The 18,779-nt window shown below is 37.3% G+C and overlaps 2 protein-coding genes across 4 annotated transcripts in view; one reads left to right on the top strand and one right to left on the bottom strand.

Moving 5' to 3' along the window:
* The window catches only part of LOC134372946 (zinc finger protein 208-like), a 563,224-nt gene that overhangs the window by 270,205 nt on the left and 274,240 nt on the right, over window positions 1–18,779 (bottom strand).
* LOC134372927 (zinc finger protein 83-like) overlaps window positions 1–18,779 on the top strand; it is a 49,174-nt gene that overhangs the window by 13,996 nt on the left and 16,399 nt on the right. For 2 of the 3 annotated variants that reach the window (XR_010022914.1, XM_063090263.1), the window contains exon 6: window positions 11,824–13,278. Coding sequence is in view for 2 of the 3 variants with exons in the window: in XM_063090263.1 (XP_062946333.1) it covers window positions 11,824–13,278 (1,455 nt within the window). In the remaining variant the exon portion in view is untranslated. Of the gene's footprint in view, window positions 1–11,823; window positions 15,791–18,779 lie in introns of those variants that run through there. The other variant, XM_063090262.1, reaches the window with a different exon arrangement.

Raw genomic sequence — 18,779 nt, 5'->3', positions numbered from 1 at the left:
ATTTAGCTTTTAACTTCTATCAAGGGGGTGATAAAGAGCCAAGGGGGATTTTTTTTTTTTTTTTTTTTAAGGATGACCGGTAAGGGGATCTTAACCCTTGACTTGGTGTTGTCAGCACCACGCTCAGCCAGTGAGCGAACTGGCCGTCCCTATATGGGATCCGAACCCGTGGCCTTGGTGTTATCAGCACCGCACTCTCCCAAGTGAGCCACGGGCCGGCCCCAAGGGGGATTTTTAAACAATAACATTTTTAAAGCAATTCAAACACTATTTAAACTTAATTAATCTATCTTGTCACAGAGCAAGCAGTTTCACAGAAGTGAATTGCATATGTTATGAAAGTGGCGGTCACCCTATCTCAAAATGTTTGGTAGAATTCTCCATCGAACACTGAAGTCATCTGGTTCAGTTCTTTTTTTGTTGGGAAGTTTTTTTTTTTTTTTTTTAATTTTGTGCATTTATTAGCCCTACTTAGAAAAGTTATATTTTTCCAGAGCTCTTTCCTAATTTATTAATAGTACATTTTGAAAAACAATCTTCCCTTTCACTCATATGGTAAATTTGAAATTTCTAGTGAATTAAAAATCTTTAAGGTTTTATTTGTATAGATAAAACTGCTAAGAATATGAGTATAAATGAACTAAGCTAAATTTATAAGTCCAGCCTAGTGTATGACAAGTAGTAATTTTTCTAACTAAAAAGTTGTTGGGAAGTTTTTGATGACTTATTCAATCTCCTTATTTGTTACTGGCCTGTTTAGATTTTGTATTTCTTTTTAAGTCTTCGTAAGTTGTATGTCTTTAGTAATTTATCCATTTCCTTTTGCTGTTTCTTTCTTTCTTTTTCTTTCTTTTTTTTTTGGTGGCTGGCTTGTAAGGGTATCCAAACCCTTGACCTTGGTATTATAACACCATGTTCTAACTGACTGAGCTAACTGGCTAGCCCCATTTCTTTTTGGTCACTGTGTTTGTTGTCATACAGTTATTCAATACTCTTCTCTTAAAAATCCTTTTTATTTGTATTGAATTGGTTGTAATTTCCCCTCTCCTGTTTCTGATTTTACTCATTTGAATTGCCTCTTTTTTTCTCTTAGTTAATTTAGCTAAGGGTTTGTAAATTTTTAAAATCTTTTAAAAGTAGGAACTCTTAGTTGTATGGTTTTCTTTAATGCTTTTCTATTGTGTATTTTGTTTGCCTCAAATTTAATATTTATTAATTATTTTCTCCCATTATCTTTGGATTTTGTTTGTTCTTCTCTTTCTACTTCATTGAGGTATAAAGTTTGGTTGTTGATTTGAGATCTTTTATTTTCCTGTAAAGAATTATAGCTATATATCTATATATCCTGTTTTCTTTGCATCCATAAGTTTTGCTATAGTGTGTTTTTATTTTGCTTTTTCTAAAGATGTTTTCTAACTTTGCTTGTGAATTCTTCTGTGACTCACTGGTATTTTAAGAGAGTATTTTTTTATTTCCACATATTTGTGGATTTTCCAGTTTTTCTCCTGCTGCTTATCTGGTTTTATTCCATTATGATGGAAACAAATACTTTTTTTAAAGCTTGCTTTTGTGTGCTAACATGAGGGCTGTTCTGGAAATTGTTCCATTTGCATCGCAGAAAAATTCATATTCTGCTGTTTTGGTTGGTGTGTTCTATATGTCTCTTAGGTCCATTTGGTCTATATTGGTGGTTACGTCTTCTCCTTCTTTATGGATCTTCTTTCTTATTGTCCTATCCATTACTAAAAGTAGGGTATTGAAATCTCCATCTACTACAGTGGAGCTGCTTATTTCTCCCTTGAATTCTGTCAATGTTTGCTTCATATACTTAGGAGTTCTAATATTTGGTACGTATATGTTTATCTTTATTGTATGATCTTGGTCAACTGACCTTTTCACCATTATATAATGCCTTTCTTTGTGTCTTATAAGATTTTTGACTTAAAGTGTATGTTAGTATAGCCATCTCTGGATCGCTCTCTTCTGGATACCATTTGCTTGGAATATCATTTTTATCCTTTCTAATTCAACCTTTGTGTGTCTGTAGACTTGACTAGAGCCTGCTGTGAATAGCATGAGTTAGATTCTGTTTTCTTCCCTGTTAAGCCAATTTATGTCTTCTGATTGTGGAGCTAAACAACATTTACATTTAAAGTAATATTAATGGAGAAGGTCTTAGTATTGCCTTTTTGTTACATATTACCTTATTTCTTTTCTTTTTTTTTTTTTTTTTTTGTTGTTGTTTTTGGTTAGCTGGCCAGTAAAGGGATTCAAACCCTTGGCATTGGTGTTATAACACCGTCGGGGTGCCCTCTCCGTCAACCAGGCCTGGGCTCTGGATTTCCCTGTCCATGGCCACCGAGTGATCCCCGACAGACTCCCTATCCCCCCTAGGCAGGACCAGATAAGTTGCCCTCTGTGGCATAAGCCGAAGAAGGATCTCCGACGATGGGTGAGTGCACTGCCTGCCTATTCAGCCTGCAAAGGAACACTCAGACGCGGTGGGAGTTCCATCAAGCAGTTCCATTTATTGTCTTTTAAGCACTTGTATTTATAGCTAAGCAAGTGGGGATTTCCACACCGAGAGCCAATCACTGGAAAGGTCACATGTGCATGTGCCTTACTTTCCTATGCTTAGCCTACTGATCATGCACTGATCACGAGCACAGAAAAGCGCAACTACCAATAAAAATTTTTGCGGAACTAAAAGTGACACTCCTCCTTTGCTTCATCTAGGTGCCATCTTGTGTGGACCATGTGGGTGGGGAACTTAAACAGCCGCCGTTGGGTGTGGCCTCCTTTCACCCTAGCAATTGTTATAGCAAGTGGAGCGGTTGCAGCCCAACATTTCCCCCTTTTTTATTATTTTGTGTGGGCAGTCGATAACAGCTAGTCACTCGACCTCATCATTTCTCATGTGGTTGTGCCTGTCTTAGGTTGTCCCCATTTTCCGAGGATCTTACCTGTCACTGACTATCCAACCAAGTGGAGATTTGATGGAGCCTCTCACCCAGGTGTTGATATTTTGTAGGTCCATGTTGACTCATGGGTCTGGGGGGTGATTTTCGTGGGCAACCTTTTCCACCACTTTGGTGAGCAGGGTGAGAGACACTATGTTGTTTTTTACCATGGCGACTATTTTTCCCAGGATGCATGGTCCTAATGTGAGCACTAATAACTAAATAACTATAGGGCTGGCCAATGAGGAAAGCAAAGTGGTAAGCCAAGGGGAAGATGTAAACCAACTCTCAAGCCAACTAGAGTTGGCCTCTCTCTCTTCTGCATCTTTCTGCTCCCTCCCTAAGCTTTGATAAGGAGTCTTTGACCACTCCTGAATGGTCAGCATAAAAGCAGCATTCTTCGTTGATGGCAGCACATAATCCTCCTTGCTGGAGGAACAACAAATCTCCTCTGCAGTTCTGCAAAACAACTTCAGACAGTGATTTTTTTTTTTAAAGATGACCAGTAAGGGGATCTTAACCCTTGACTTGGTGTTGTCAGCACCACGCTCATCCAGTGAGCAAACCGGCCATCCCTATATGGGATCCGAACCCGTGGCCTTGGTGTTATCAGCACCGCACTCTCCCGAGTGAGCCACAGGTTGGCCCCAGACAGTGATGTTAATGATTTTTGTAAATAGGACATTGATGTTTCAAGGTGATCTAAATCCATGTCCACTTGTTCTCTGAGGTGTTGGGTTTGTTGGTGGACTAGGGCTATTCCAGTGGCTCCTGAAAAAGATTAGTAAGAGAATCCTCAGGGCCGTCGTCACCCTGGGTGTTAGGGGTAAACTTATTATTCCTTGCTGGTACCCATATGGGGCTGGGTTCATCTATAGGGAAAATGCATCCAAATCCATGGCCCATAGTTAAAAGTGGATCTGGGCCTCTCCATTGTCCCATAAGGGGGTCTTTCCATCTTACTTGAACATCGGGGCGAGCAGGCTGTGCCACCCAGTGTCATTGGAACACGGTAAGAGGGCTGTGTTTTGAAAAATTTAATATATTTAAGGTGAATAATGCCATTTCCAGTTGTAGGTAGGGGCTAGTAATTCCCCCTTTTGTTTTAAAAGTTGATTTTTTAGAGTATGATGGTGACGCTCTATTATGGCTTGACCTTGTGGGTTATGGGGGATACCAGTAGAATGTTGTATACCCCAAGAGAGTCGAAAAGCTTGAAACACTTTACTTGTAAAACATGGGCCATTATCGGTTTTTAACTGACGAGGGAGTCCTAACGTAGCAAATCACTGTAAAAGGTGACTTTGTGCACGTTTGGCCTTTTCTCCTGAGTGGGCGGTAGCCCGACAAGCATGGGAGAAATTGTCTGTGGACATGAAAATATACTTTAACTTTCCAAAAACTGGAAAATGGGTGACATCAGTTTGCCATAACATATTGGGTGTTAACCCTCGGGGATTGACCCCAGGTGACTGTAATGGAGGCACCTGTAAATAAGGGAGGCAGGATTTACAAGGATGTACTATTTTTTTAAGTTGTGAAATAGGGACTTGAGGGAATCGGGCATGAAGCCCTCTCCGATTAATATGGGTTAAATCATGTAACTGAGAAGCCTGCTCTACTGTATTTACATTGGGCCCGTCGGAGGCCAGGTGATCAGCGATATTGATTCCCGTAGAAAGGAATCCTGGCAAGTTTTGATGTCCCCTTAAGTATAAAATATAAATAGGGTTAGACCGCTGCTGTAGAAGGGCTCTGGCCTGGATTTTGACGGGGTGATAGGGTTGCAGTCTAAACGAATGTGGGCGTTAAGCAGCCCTGGCAACAGATTCACCACATATAAGCTATCTGAAAACAAATTGACAGAATGACGAGCGTGTTGCAAGGCCAAAACAACAGCTAATAATTCTTTATACTGAGCTGAATTATTACAGCGCTGAAAATAAGTTTCTGCAGGGGGTTTTTGTGACCGTGTCCCTGGTTTGAAGATTACAGTGGCTACTCCTGCCCGTCCTCCATCAGTGAACACATTGTATCCATTGGGCAAGGGACGGGTGGAAAACAACTGTGGGGCTTTCCGTGTCAGACGGCTGAATGAGGCTGCCCACTTACAGGGTCCATAGTGACAGTCAATGATCCCTAAAAATCCTTCTAGAGCCAACGCTACCCTGTTGTTATTTCTGCTCAGCCAGGTGAAGTCAGTTAGCGTGTATGGGAGCACAATTTTATGTGGCTCTTTAGCATAACAGTGTAAGGATGTTATTGTACCCCTCTGAATTAAGTCTGCTGTTTGATCTATGACGGTGTAAACTCGGGGCGCTCCCCCAAGTGATATATGTATCCATTGAAGGGCTGTACTTTCTTGGACTAGAACGGCCATCATGGAATTTTGGTTGTCGATAAGCCACAACTGTAGAGACTTATGAGCGTGGAATCTGCCTAATTGAACTTGATTATGCTGTTTTTGGACATTATTAAAAATGTGTTTATAATCAGCACTTAGTTCAATTTTTTTTGTTGGGGACTGGGTTTTTAACAATTCAAACAATGGAGCTAAATCTCCCGTGGAGACGGGCAGCCAAGGCCTGAGCCAGTTAATTTCTCCAAGTACCGCTTGTAACTCTGGTAATGCATATTCGTCTTGGATGGACAGTTGAGGTCTTAATGGACTAACTCCTTCTAAAGTTAATAAAGACCCTAAAATTTTAAATGGAGGCGGTACCTGAATTTTATCAGCTGAAATATGAAGCTGCCCTTGATTTAAACAATTTTGCGGTTGCAGCCCAACATAACACTGTGCTCTAACCAACTGAGCTAACTGGCCAGCCCTATTTATTTCTTATACACTTTTTGTCCCTCATTTCTCACTGCTTTTTTTGTGATTTGTTGTATTTTTTTGTGGTGACGTGATTTGATTCCCATCTCATTTGTGTGTGTTTATGTGTATTCTATAGATATTGGTGTGGGGGAGTATTTATCATTGCAAATATTAAGCATTTTAAAGTTATAGCATATTAAGCTGATAACTTTCATAACCTGCAAAAACTACTTCTTTACAGCTCTGGTCGCTCTCTTTGTCGTTGATGTCAGAATTCTATAAATGTTCTGTTTTTATTCATATATGTATGTATAGTGGTTTTCTATATGCTTTTATTAAATGTTAGGAAATATAAGTTGGATTATGAAGAAAAGGTACAATTATACTGGTTTCAGCCTGGCTGGTTAGCTTGGTTGGTTGAGTGTGGTGTTATAACATCAAGGTCAAGGTTTTGGATCCTTGTATCAGCCAGCTGCCAAAAAGAAAATCACACTGGTTTCTGTGTTTGTCTGCTTACTTTCTTTTACTGGAAAACTTTATTATTTTTTATGGGTTCAAGTTACTGTCTAGCATCCTTTCATTTCAACCTGAGAGACTCCCTTTATCATTTCTGTGAGGACAGATCTAGAGTGCTAATGAACTCCTGAAGCTCTTTTTTACCTGGGAAAGTCTAAATTTCTCCTATAGTTTTTTTCCCCCCAGTATTTTTCTTTCTTTTTTTTTTTTTGTTGGTTATGAATATTCATGGGGTACAAAGCAAATTGTCACCACTCGTGCCTAAGATGTGATGGCTAGATTCATACTGGCAGCATACCCATCACCACAAATTGTGATCATACCCAATGTCCCCCACCCAATTATCCCCAACTTCCCTTCCCATCCCCCTTTCCCCACTCCACTTTGTATCCCTAGGTATGTTCCCTCCCTCTGCAAGTCCAACACACCACTGTGGTCTTTCTTTCCTTCCTTCTTTCTCTCTTAGCTCCCCCTTATGAGCGAGTACATATGGTATTCATCCTTCTGTGCTTTGCTTATTTCCCTCAACGTAAGTTTCTCCAAGCTTATCCATGTTGTTGCAGGTGGAAGAATTTCATCTTTTTTGTGGCAGATTAGTATTCCATGGTGTATGTATACCACATTTTCCTTATCCAATTGTCCGTTGATGGGCATTTAGGTTGGTTCCATATCTTGGCTATTGTAAACAGAGCTGCAATGAACATGGGAGTGCAGGTATCCCTTTGACATGATGATTTCCATTCCTTTGGGTATATAACCAGAAGTGGGATTGCTGGATTGTATGGAAGATCTATCTGTAGTTGTTTGAGAAATGTCTATACTGTTTTCCATAGTGGGTGTACTAATTTACAGTTCCACCAACAGTGTATCTCCTATAGTTTTTGAAGGAAAGCTTAGCCAAACGTAGTATTCCTGGTTGACAGTTTTTTCTTTAAGCACTTTGAACATACTGTCCCACTGCTTTTTGGACTGCAGGGTTTCTGCTGAGAAATGCAACAATCATATACAAAGTTATCTTGTATATGACAAGTCTCTTTTATTGCTTTCAATTCTCTGTCTTTGTCTTTACTTTTAATAATTTGTTTCTAATATGTCTTTGTGTGTGTCTTTGGATTAATTTTAGTTGGAGTTGGTTTCACTTCAATCTGTGTATCCATTTATTTTCTTAGTTTGGAATGTTTTGGACATTATGTCTTCAAATGAGTTTGCTGATCCTCTCTCTTCACCTTGTGAGACTCTCAGAATATGTATATTATTGCACTTGATGGTGTCCCATGAGTTTACTAGGGTGCTTGCTCTTCATTTTTTTGCTTCTCAGATTAGTTAATTTTCAATAACTTGTAGTTAAGTTTGCTCATTCTTTCTTCTGCCTAATTTAATCTGCTGTTGAACTCCACTAGTGAATTTTTCAATTCAGTTATTGTTTTTCAGTTCCAAAAGTTCTGATTGGTTTTTTAAAAAATAATTGCTCTCTTTTAAAATTTAATTGTCATTGTTATCTTTTAGCTCATTGAGCATCTTTAAGATAATCATTTAAAATTTTTGTTAAGTAATTGAGAGGACTAACTGGGTTTTAGGGTTTTTCCAAAGTTATTTTGGATAATGTATCGTTACCTTAGTGTCTTAATGAGAGAATGAGGATCTGGAGTTTTCTCTCTGCATATTGATGACATCACTCCTTGTGCCTTTTTTATGTCAGAATCTTTGTTCAAAGGTCCAGTGAAATTATTTCAAATAATTACAGGAATGAGGAAAACAGATGCTGTTATATATCGAACAAAGAGAGTGACCCTGAAAATTTTAATATGGCAGACTTGATAAGTTTCTTTTAAAAAAACATTACATATAATTATATTCTAATTAGTGAGATTTTCATTCAATTTCACTGATGTCATCAAGTGCAGATTTTGGCAACATCCTCTTGCTAGTTTTGTTTCCCTAAACCTATCTCTACCCACTTGAATGAGGGGAGAAAAAACAAACTGTGGTTCCTCTGCTTTCGCGCACAACAGTCAACACAGAAAACTTCTGTTGCCAGATGTGTGATGATTCTCCCCACCAACGAGGAAGCAGGTACTTCTGCAGTAGACACCAGCTGGGTATCCTCTAATTCCATTTTGACACTATCTACCTGGAAAAAGTATCAGATCCCATGGTTGAGGGCTCAGTCCCCAAGACTGCCTCCCCCTAATTTCTGATGCCATTTGCAAGCTACAGATTGTTTTACGTGTGCTTCTAACCCACTGGGTATAAATTGGGATTTGCATGACCCACTTTTTGGGTTTGACTGATTTGCTGAGCAGCTCACAGGATTCAGGGGAAAACTTGCTTACATTTACCAGTTTATTATAAAAGACATATTAAAGGATACAGATGAGATCCATAGGGTGAGGTATGGGGCAATGGGTGTGGAGCTTTTATACCCTCCCCTGACACACTACCCTCCAAGACCCTCCGTGTATTTAGCTATCTGGAAGCATCTTGGACCCTGTGCTCTTGTGTTTTTATGGAAGCTTCATTACATACGCATAATTCAAGGATGGACAACCGTCTAGAAATGTTATTGGACAAAAATGGCATGATCAAACACTGACTGGGAAAACCAAGGAAGGCCCATATGTTCAGATTCTTCTTAGCCTGTCTATTCAGCATTCCTTCCTCCTGGGCATGGGGCAGGGCCCCTCGTGAAATGGGAGTCTTATCACCTATAGTTAGACAGTGTAAGTTAGAGAATTTCTTTAGTGAGGAAGATAAGAATTGTGCTTGGAGAGCTGGGAACTGTGGACAGAGACCAATATATATATCATGGTATTACACCACTCATGTAGTGAATCATTCTGCACCTATGGTCTTTCTTGATTGCTTTGTTATTTCCATTCTTCCCCTTCCTCCATCCTGGCCTTTCCTCATGTTTCCTTGATCTGGATGGACTATACTGTTACTTCATAGCATGTTAATTTTTGTGCTCCTGAACACCTCTATTTCCGTAGGACCTCCTCACTCCCCACACTGTTCTCATTGTATAAGGAAAGACATCTGCACACCCACTGGTGAACTTTCTCAGGACACTGCCTAGATTAATATATACTGTGGGTGATGACTCACATACAATAAAGGATGACTAACACTAGGAGCAAAACAGTTCACCTCTTGTATCTTGCTTGAAATATCTCTTTGTATACTCCTGTTTGCTGTGAACATTGTTTTGTATACTGCCTGAGTAAGCAGTTGTATTTAAGGACATGTTTTCTAAGCCTGGAGGCCAAGAATCAAATCTTGTTCTTCTCACTTTCTGTATATTGGGGTTAGATACATAAATGCCATTGACTCACTGTCTCTTTTTTTAAAATAATGATGATTTACCTTAATGTTTTTGAAAGAAGTTAGTGCTGTTAGATGGCTAAGACTATTGCATGTTTTATTGTAAAGATTCAAATGTTTCTTTGTTTCGTGAGATTTATCAACCTTTTGTCATGTTTATGATGAAGTGGTCATTTTGACTTGTTAGTCCCCTCAACCTGCTGTTAGAAATACCATAGACTGGGGCTGGCCAGTTAGCTCAGTTGGTAGAGTGTAGTGCTGATAACACCAAGGTCAAGGGGTTGGATCCTCTTACTGATGAGTCACTGAAAAAAAAAAAGAAAAATGTAAATCTTATGTTCAGGCTGGCAGGTTAGCTCAGTTCAGAGTGTGGTGTTACAACACCAGAGTTAAGGGTTGGATACCCATACTGGCCAGCCTAAAAAACAACAACAACAAAAAAACCCCACTTTGGGGCTGACTGGTTAGCGGTGGTTAGAGCACTGCTTATAATACCAAAGGGCAAGGGTTTGGATCACCATACCAAGGAGGAAAAAAAAAAAAAAAAAAAAGAAATACCATAAACTGGATGTTTAAACCAGAGAAATTGATTTTTCACAAATCTAGAGGCTGGAAAATTCAAGTTAAATGTATTAGCCAAATTGATTCCTGGTTAGTGCTCTCTTCTTGGTTTCCAGACATCTTCTTGCTGTGTTTTCACATGGAGGAAAGAGTGAGAGGAAGCAAGCTCTCTGGTGTCTCTTCTTATAGGCATACTAGTCCTATTCATGAATGTCCCACCTTCATGACTTAATTATCTCCCAAAGTCCCCACCTATAATAAAATCCTACTGAGGAATAGGACCTCAGCATATAGAATTTGGATGACAAAAACACTCAGACCACAGAGCCTGCATTATGGTTTGTATCAAGTTTTTATTTTTCAATTTGTTAGTTAATACATTTTCCAAGTGTAAACTGTATTACATATTTTATCACAAATGAACAAATTAATAAAAAGGCAATTGCATATATGAGTATTTCAAAAAGTTCATGGAAAAATAGAATTAAAAGATGATACAAATCTTTCCACGAACTTTTTGAAGACCCTGCATATTGAGAATTGCTCTACTGATTGGCTGTTATGTAACTGCAGGCCTTAAATCATAATTGCCATCTGACTTTGTTCTCCAGTTCATATTCCTTATAATGCTATGTGTTTACCTCACCTGATATATCAAAAGTCTGTAATCTTAACCTATATTCAACATTTTTTTTATTGTGTAGTGGTTTTCAAATGGGGTTCTTGCTTTTCTCATGAGAGGGAATTGTTCAAAATTCCACAGACTTTAACTTTGTATAAATGTAGTTACTAAATATTTGCCTGCTGGTTTTATCATGTGTTTCTACAATGTTTTATTAAGTTGTATTATGATTTACAGATGATGGTTTTTCAGCATTTATTATGCAATGTAACTGATAGCCAACACTTATTAATGTCACAAAAAGTCTGGTCTGTGCTGGGCCGGCCCGTGGCTCACTCGGGAGAGTGCGGTGCTGATAACACCAAGGCCCCGGGTTCGGATCCCATATAGGGATGGCCGGTTCGCTCACTGGCTGAGCGTGGTGCTGACAACACCAAGTCAAGGGTTAAGATCCCCTTCTTACTGGTCATCTTTAAAAAAAAAAAAAAAGTCTGGTCTGTGTGGATATAGATAGTTTTATAACAGGTATTCAGAAAAATATTGTATTTTTATAACATTGTTTTTTTAGCTTTTTCCTCATTTTCTTATTATTATTGTTTTGCTACTCAGAGTTGCCGTTTATTTAGATTATTCGTTACCTGTGTTTGCTGTGTATTGTTCATCATTACCCTGTAGCATGCTGTGCTTTTGCATTTATTTCTGCATTATAAATAAAAATATATATAATATAATGTTATTTTTCTTCAATTATGACACAGTCATATGTTTTCAGCCAATTGGTTTGCACTTTAGTTTCATGGTGGAAAGATATTTCTTCTTTAAGGGCTAACGTAAGTTTCTGCACTATGATTCTTTTGGTTATATATTGTATGAAACTATGCTGCCTTCCACTTAATTTGTATTACTTTTTATGCACCTTTCCTTATTTAGAAAGATCTATTTCTTTTGATTTCCCAAAAAAAAAAAAATTCTGTATTTCAGTAGTAAACATTTATTTACCATCTCTCATTCTGTTTATCTTGCAGATATCACTCCTAAATGTGTGACCAACGAATTACCAATGAGAGTGAACAGTAATACAAGAGAACTATTCCAAACACTTATGTTGGAAAGACAAGAAAGCCATGACATTGAAGATTTTTGCTTCAGAGAAATCTGGAAAAATACACATGACTGTGAATATCAGTTAAGGAGAGATGATGAAAGACATTACAAAGGAGTGTATATAACCCATAAGGAAAATCTCACTGGTGGAAGATATCAGCATGGTAGAAGGGATTCAGAAAATGAGCCTATTAAAAATCAGCTTGGATTAAGCTTTCAGTCACATTTGCCCGAACTACAGCTATTTCGATCTAAAGGGAATATTTATGAATGTAATTACATTGAGAAGTCAATCAACAATGGTTCTTTAGTTTCACCACCCCAAAGAAATCCTTCTCATGTCCAAACCCACATTTCTCATAAAATTGAAAATGATTTTTTGGATTCTTTTTTATTCACACAAGAACAGACACCATACATGAGGACAAAACATTACAATTATAATGAGTGTGAAAAGACCTTTAATCAAGGCTCACACCTCACACTACATCAAATAACTCATACCAGAGAGAAACAGTTTAAATGTGATATATGTAACAAGGTTTTCGGTAAAAAATCAAACCTTGCAAGTCATCAGAGAATTCATACTGGAGAGAAACCTTACAAATGTAATGAATGTGGCAAAGTGTTCAATCATATTTCACACCTTGCGCAACATCAGAGAATTCACACTGGAGAGAAACCTTACAAATGTAATGAATGTGGCAAGATGTTCAATCAAATATCACACCTTGCACAACATCGAAGAATTCATACTGGAGAGAAACCTTACAAATGTAATGAGTGTGGAAAGGTATTCCATCAAATTTCACACCTTGGACAACATCAGACTATTCATACTGGAGAGAAACCTTACAAATGTAGTGAATGTGGCAAGGTCTTTAGTCGCAATTCATACCTTGCACAACATCTAATAATTCATACTGGAGAGAAACCTTACAAATGTAATGAATGTGGTAAGGTCTTCAATCATATTTCACACCTTGCACAACATCGGAGAATTCATACTGGAGAGAAGCCTTACAAATGTAATGAATGTGGCAAGGTCTTCAGTCACAAGTCATCCCTAGCAAATCATTGGAGAATTCATACTGGAGAGAAACCTTACAAATGTAATGAATGTGGCAAGGTGTTCAGTCGTAATTCATACCTTGCACAACATCTGATAATTCATACCGGAGAGAAACCTTACAAATGTAGTGAATGTGGCAAGCTGTTCAGTCAGCATTCACATCTTGCAAGTCATCGGAGAATTCATACCGGAGAGAAACCTTACAAATGTAATGAATGTGGCAAAGTCTTCAGTCAAAATTCTTACCTTGCATATCATCGGAGAATTCATACTGGGGAGAAACCTTATAAATGTAATGAATGTGGTAAGGTCTTCAGTCTAAACTCATCTCTTGCACATCATCGGAGAATTCATACTAGAGAGAAATGCTACAAGTGTAATGAGTGTGGCAAAGCCTTTAGTGTGCATTCAAGCCTTATTAACCATCATGTAATCCATACTGGAGATAAACCTTTTAAATGTAATGAACATGGCAAGGTTTTTAGTGACAATTCGTTTCTTGCACGTCATCAGAGGTTTCATACTGGAGAGGAAGTTTACAAATGTAATTAATGTGGCAAAGTCTTCAGTTAAAATTTCCCAGATATTGGACTATTCATTCTGTAAAGAAACTTCATAGGTTTAATGAAAGTGGCAAAGCCTTCCGTTTTTGTTCAAGAAGTAATAACCATCAGTTAATCCATAGTGGAGAGCAACCTCACCAATAGATTGGATGTGTCAGGGTCTTAAGGCAAAAGTCTGACAGGATTCTCCAAAGAATTTATGATGGAGGGAAACCTGACAAATGTAATGAGAATGGCAAATCTTTTAGTGTATGTTCACTCCTCATGACACATCAGATAATCCACACAGGAATTTAATGAATGTAGCAAGGTCTTAATGACATAATTCACACCAGACACAACATTGGAGAATTCATACTTGAGAAAAACCTTATAAAAAGCAAAGAGGGTGGCAAACCTTTCATAATGAGTTTAAGCATCAGTCAACATCAGAGGATCTATACCAAAGAGATATTGTATAACTGTAATTTATGTGGCAGAGACTGTTCCAGACCTCAAAACTCACTGAGCATGAAAAAATACATCTTTGATGAAAGCATACAAAGGTAAGGTGCATGCTAAGGCTTTTATCAAAGCATTAAACTTCAATTTCAGAGGATTTATCCTGGAGAGCAACCTCACACATGTAACGTATAATGTCTTTTTTTGTCAAACATTTGTGATTTTGTTGTGAGGTTTATGCTAGACAAACACTAGACAAATATAGTGAATCTGGAAAGTTCATTAGTCAAGATATTTCCTCAGGATTACCAAGGAATTTATACTGAGAAGAACTCTTGAATATATAGTGATATGGGAAATTATTTAAACAATTCTTGCTGTATACTCCACATCAGCAAATGTATATGAGGGATAAATAAGTCTCTAATTCTCCAAGTTTAACCTTTGATGTTACACAGTGCAGAATGATTACAAGTCAAAATACGTTAAAACATATGACATATATTAAAGGTACAAGATATCTTGAATTGGCTATTTATCTTCAGGTTATAAAGTATTCCATCATTTGAGGTCTTTTAGAAAGGCTTCTGTTCTGATGCTCAAAATAAAGTTTGAAATCTATTGATATTATGACTTCCATACAGGCCTTTCACAGTGTTCTATGGGAAAGAATCAATAGGAGGAAGGGGTCTGCTTCATTAGGTGAGGATCATTCCTTTCCATGTTCCTGTAGAACAAAGATACCGTCTATTGAAATTAAATATTGTCCCAATTAGCACTTGGAAGTGGCTGGGAAAAATGTAAAAGTATGATGTCAGTTATCATGCTTATTGCATTCAGGACACCCTCTCCACACAGAGGGACACTGTGGGATGTAGGAAAGGAATGCTTTACTAACCAACCATGGAATACAGGAATCCAAGACCTTAGGAGACTAGGATTTTTATTGAAGGAGAGTAATATGTTACCAGGGACTGGTTATGTGGTAGAAATAATGTACAGGAATTGGTGGTTGCTTTCTCCATTGAATGGCAGTATCTATTGTATAACAAGATAGATGAAAAAATACTCTTATTCTCGAAATTGAAGAGAGAAGTGTTATCAGAGAGGAGAGTTTAATCAAAAAAACCACAATAGCATGTTTTTGGTCAGAAGCCCATTAAACTGCTGGCATTACATTCATTTCATACCGTTTTATTCAGAATGTATCCTAGATCTCGTGTTAATAAGATTTAATCATGTCATAGGTATGAATGAGTCATGATCTTTCATGTTCTGTACGTAAACTAGCAGCTTCATGTATTCACCCCCATAACATTTTTGGTGATTTGTTCTTGTGACCACTCCACTGGGCCTGGATTGAACACCACCCAAAGGCTGGTTTGTTAAGGATGATGCCATACACTGAAGTGCTATGTGGAAGTTCTCTTACGTAATGAGGTGCTCTGGTAAAAGCAGATTAGACTTCCTAAACTGGTGCAAAAATGCCTTGAGAGAGCTGGGATAAATGTTTGGCTTGTGTTATCATGGTCACTGAGTGGGGCTGGAGTGAGGATACCCAGAACTGTTTTGAACTTCTAGCTGCAGGCAAAGAAAGGAGCACTCAGGCTTTATTATCAACTTGTCTAGATGGGCCAGCAGAGAGAGGGAGTGGTGTTTGCTCTTGATGTTCCTGACTTCTTGGATGGGAAATATCACAATTTTTTTCATGCTAATAGCCTGAAAAATGACATTCCTATTCCTGTTACCCACATAGGTCCCATTCCACAATATGATGGTTGAATATGTTTTTGAAATACTCTTTAGATAAATAGCCTGGTGTATTTTATAGTAGTTCAATGAAAATTAATGTGTGGTAAAGGTTATTAGATAATAAGTATGATTAAACAATACTACTTTTAGAAATATTTTCAAAGGCTATAAAAATATCAATTTCAGATGATGGCATTAATATATTAATGGATCACTTACAACTGCAGAAAACTTTTTTTTTTTTTGCTTTGTAAATGAATTTTTCTTACCATTTTTTTCCTTCCATACATTATTCCAGTTTATATATTGAATGTAGATTTCTTCCAGGTGTTATTGCAGTGAAAAATACAAATAGGGGATACATAAATGAAGGTGGTGTTTGGAGATAAAATTTTGTGTCATGAAAGTACACATAAGTCAATGGCAGATACAAACTAGTTGCCCTGTAATTATGAAAAAGGAATATTTCTTTAAGACCTTAATAAAAGAACTGAAATGATACAAGATGGTGAACTGAATGTTGTAATGTGGGAGTTGACTAAATATAGGTGCTTGAAAAACAACTTCGTGGATGTTAACCAGCACCTAGTGAAGTAAATTAATATGGTCGATAAGAGAGTCCCCACGATTCCAACTGTACTTTGTAATGAGATAATCTCCATTTCCTCATTTCTTAAAGTCACTCTACCACTTCTCATCACTAGGATTCCTGTTCAGAACCAGAGAATTTTGCAGGGAAGTGATGTTTGTGCTACTTTAAGATGGAAACTGACACCCATAAATCTCTTTTTGATTTGTTACCATCTAGAAATTTCTAATAAATAGAATTTTCTTTATATCAGTCACACTTAGAGTAAGAATCACTGTTAGTAGTGCTTTATGTATAATAAACAATTGAGTTTTCAGGTCTCTGAAATAAGTATTGATGATATTCTCATTTCACAGAGGAAATGAAGAAACCTAGGGCAAAAACAGGTTAAAAGATTCATTCAGTTACATTCCTGTCAGTGCCTGATTCAAGACTGAATCCATATTTTCTGGCTGCAAAGACAAGTGTTAACCATTGTGCTGACTAACAGGGTTAGTTATTTCTATCCTTCAACTATTTAACATTTGTACTTAATTTGTTAGTAGTATCTCTTAATTTTTAATTTTTATTTTATTTTATTTTTAAAAGATGACTGGTAAGGGGATCTTAACCATTGACTTGGTATTGCCAGCACCACGCTCTCACAGTGAGCGAACTGGCCATCCCTATATAGGGATCCAAACCTGTGGCCTTGGTGTTATCAGCACTGCACTCTCCCAAATGAGCCATGGGCCGACCCATTATCTCTTAATTTTTAAATTGTTCTACTTCGTATATACTTGTGGCCATGGTAAGTTTCTACTGTCTATACTTTTATTTCATAGGCCAATAAATACTACCTATGAATTAATAATTAAATGAACTTTAGACAAACTGGTAATCCTAGAAAGAAAATGATCCAAAAGGAAGTTGGATTTACTGGCTGAAGAGTGATTCACTACTGTGATGGAGAAAGCTCCCTAAGCTAGGAGCAAGAGTAAAATAACAATCACCAAAGTAATTGTACAATATTGTGGGAAGCTAAGGTATAGAATCTGAAACATGAGAAGGTAATAAACCATTTTTGAGTAGAGACAAATATTAATATTACTGTCAATTATTGAAATAGATTGAACAAAATACATAAGTAAAGTTGAATCTGGAAGGTATGGAATTATGTGCATTAAATAAAGTGAAATAGAGTTGTAGTGAGTGTAGGGGTGACATTAGAATTTTTAAAATATATTTATTGAGATACAATTTGTTAAACATGAGATTGTTTTATATTCAGTGTGCAACTCAATGATTTTTTAGTACATTTACAGAGTTGTTACATCTTCAAAGTCTCTTCTTAGAACAATTCTGTCAGTTTATTTTTTTCTATCAGTATTTAAAAAGAGAAAAGTTGTTTGTTTTTTTTGTGACTGGTAAGGGAATTGTAACCCTCAGCTTGGTGTCATCTGCACCGTGCTCAGCCAGTGAGCGCACCAGACATACCTATGTAGGATCCGAACCCGCGGCCTCGGCGCTCCCAGCGCCGCACTCTCCCGAGTGAGCCACAGGGTTGGCCCAAAAAGAGAAAAGTCTTTTAACTTGAGTAGAAAAATATCACATGATATACGTGAAGGTTGAAATTGCTGAAGCACCTGTTCTTTTTTCTTCTTGATATGAAACCTCATTGATAACATTAACTCTTTAGACAAGCAGACAGGTTCACATTGGGAAAGCATAAAATGCTGAGGTTGACTGTTAACGGATAGTGATCTTAACATCTTTTAACTTTTGCCCATTTGCTATGTGTAATTGCTTCAGTGTAGGGTCTCTTCATAACTGCCCATTTATCCTCTGTTGGGGACTTTTACAGATCAAAAGTTTTAATTGGTTGAAGTCCTGTTTATCATTTTATTTTTAATTTTCTTAATTTTTTCAGTTTCAAACATCTAGAAAAACAGACAAGTATATTAAACACACCTGTATAATCCGCATTTAATAACAATATTTTTCCATATATGCTTTTTTTTCTGTTCAACATTTCACCCCTAAATACTTTGATATGTATCTTTAAAAAACATAAGGATATTTTCCTACTTAATCCCAGAATCTTATAAATACATGTTGATACCGATATCTACAACACTGCATTTGGTTGGTATGTCTCTCTTCCTCTCTAAGTAATAGACTTTATTTTTATAGGAGTTTTAGGTTTACAGAGAAATTGAGCAGAAAGTACAGATAGTTCTCATAACACACCCCCCACCACACACACACACACACACATACACACAGAATTTCTCCTAGTATTAATGTGTTACATTAGTGTGGTATATTTGTTACAATTGTGAACCAATATTGATATATTTAAATTTTACATTAGGATTTTCTCTGTGTTGCACAGTTCTGTGGGTTTTGCTAAATGCATAATGTCATGTATTCAACATTACAATATTGCAGAAGTGCACTATCCTAAAAATCTTTTGTGCT

The sequence above is a fragment of the Cynocephalus volans genome, chromosome 3, assembly GCF_027409185.1.
Source record: "Cynocephalus volans isolate mCynVol1 chromosome 3, mCynVol1.pri, whole genome shotgun sequence".
Classification (NCBI taxonomy): Eukaryota; Metazoa; Chordata; class Mammalia; order Dermoptera; family Cynocephalidae; genus Cynocephalus; species Cynocephalus volans.
This window is presented reverse-complemented; position numbering and strand designations above follow the sequence as displayed.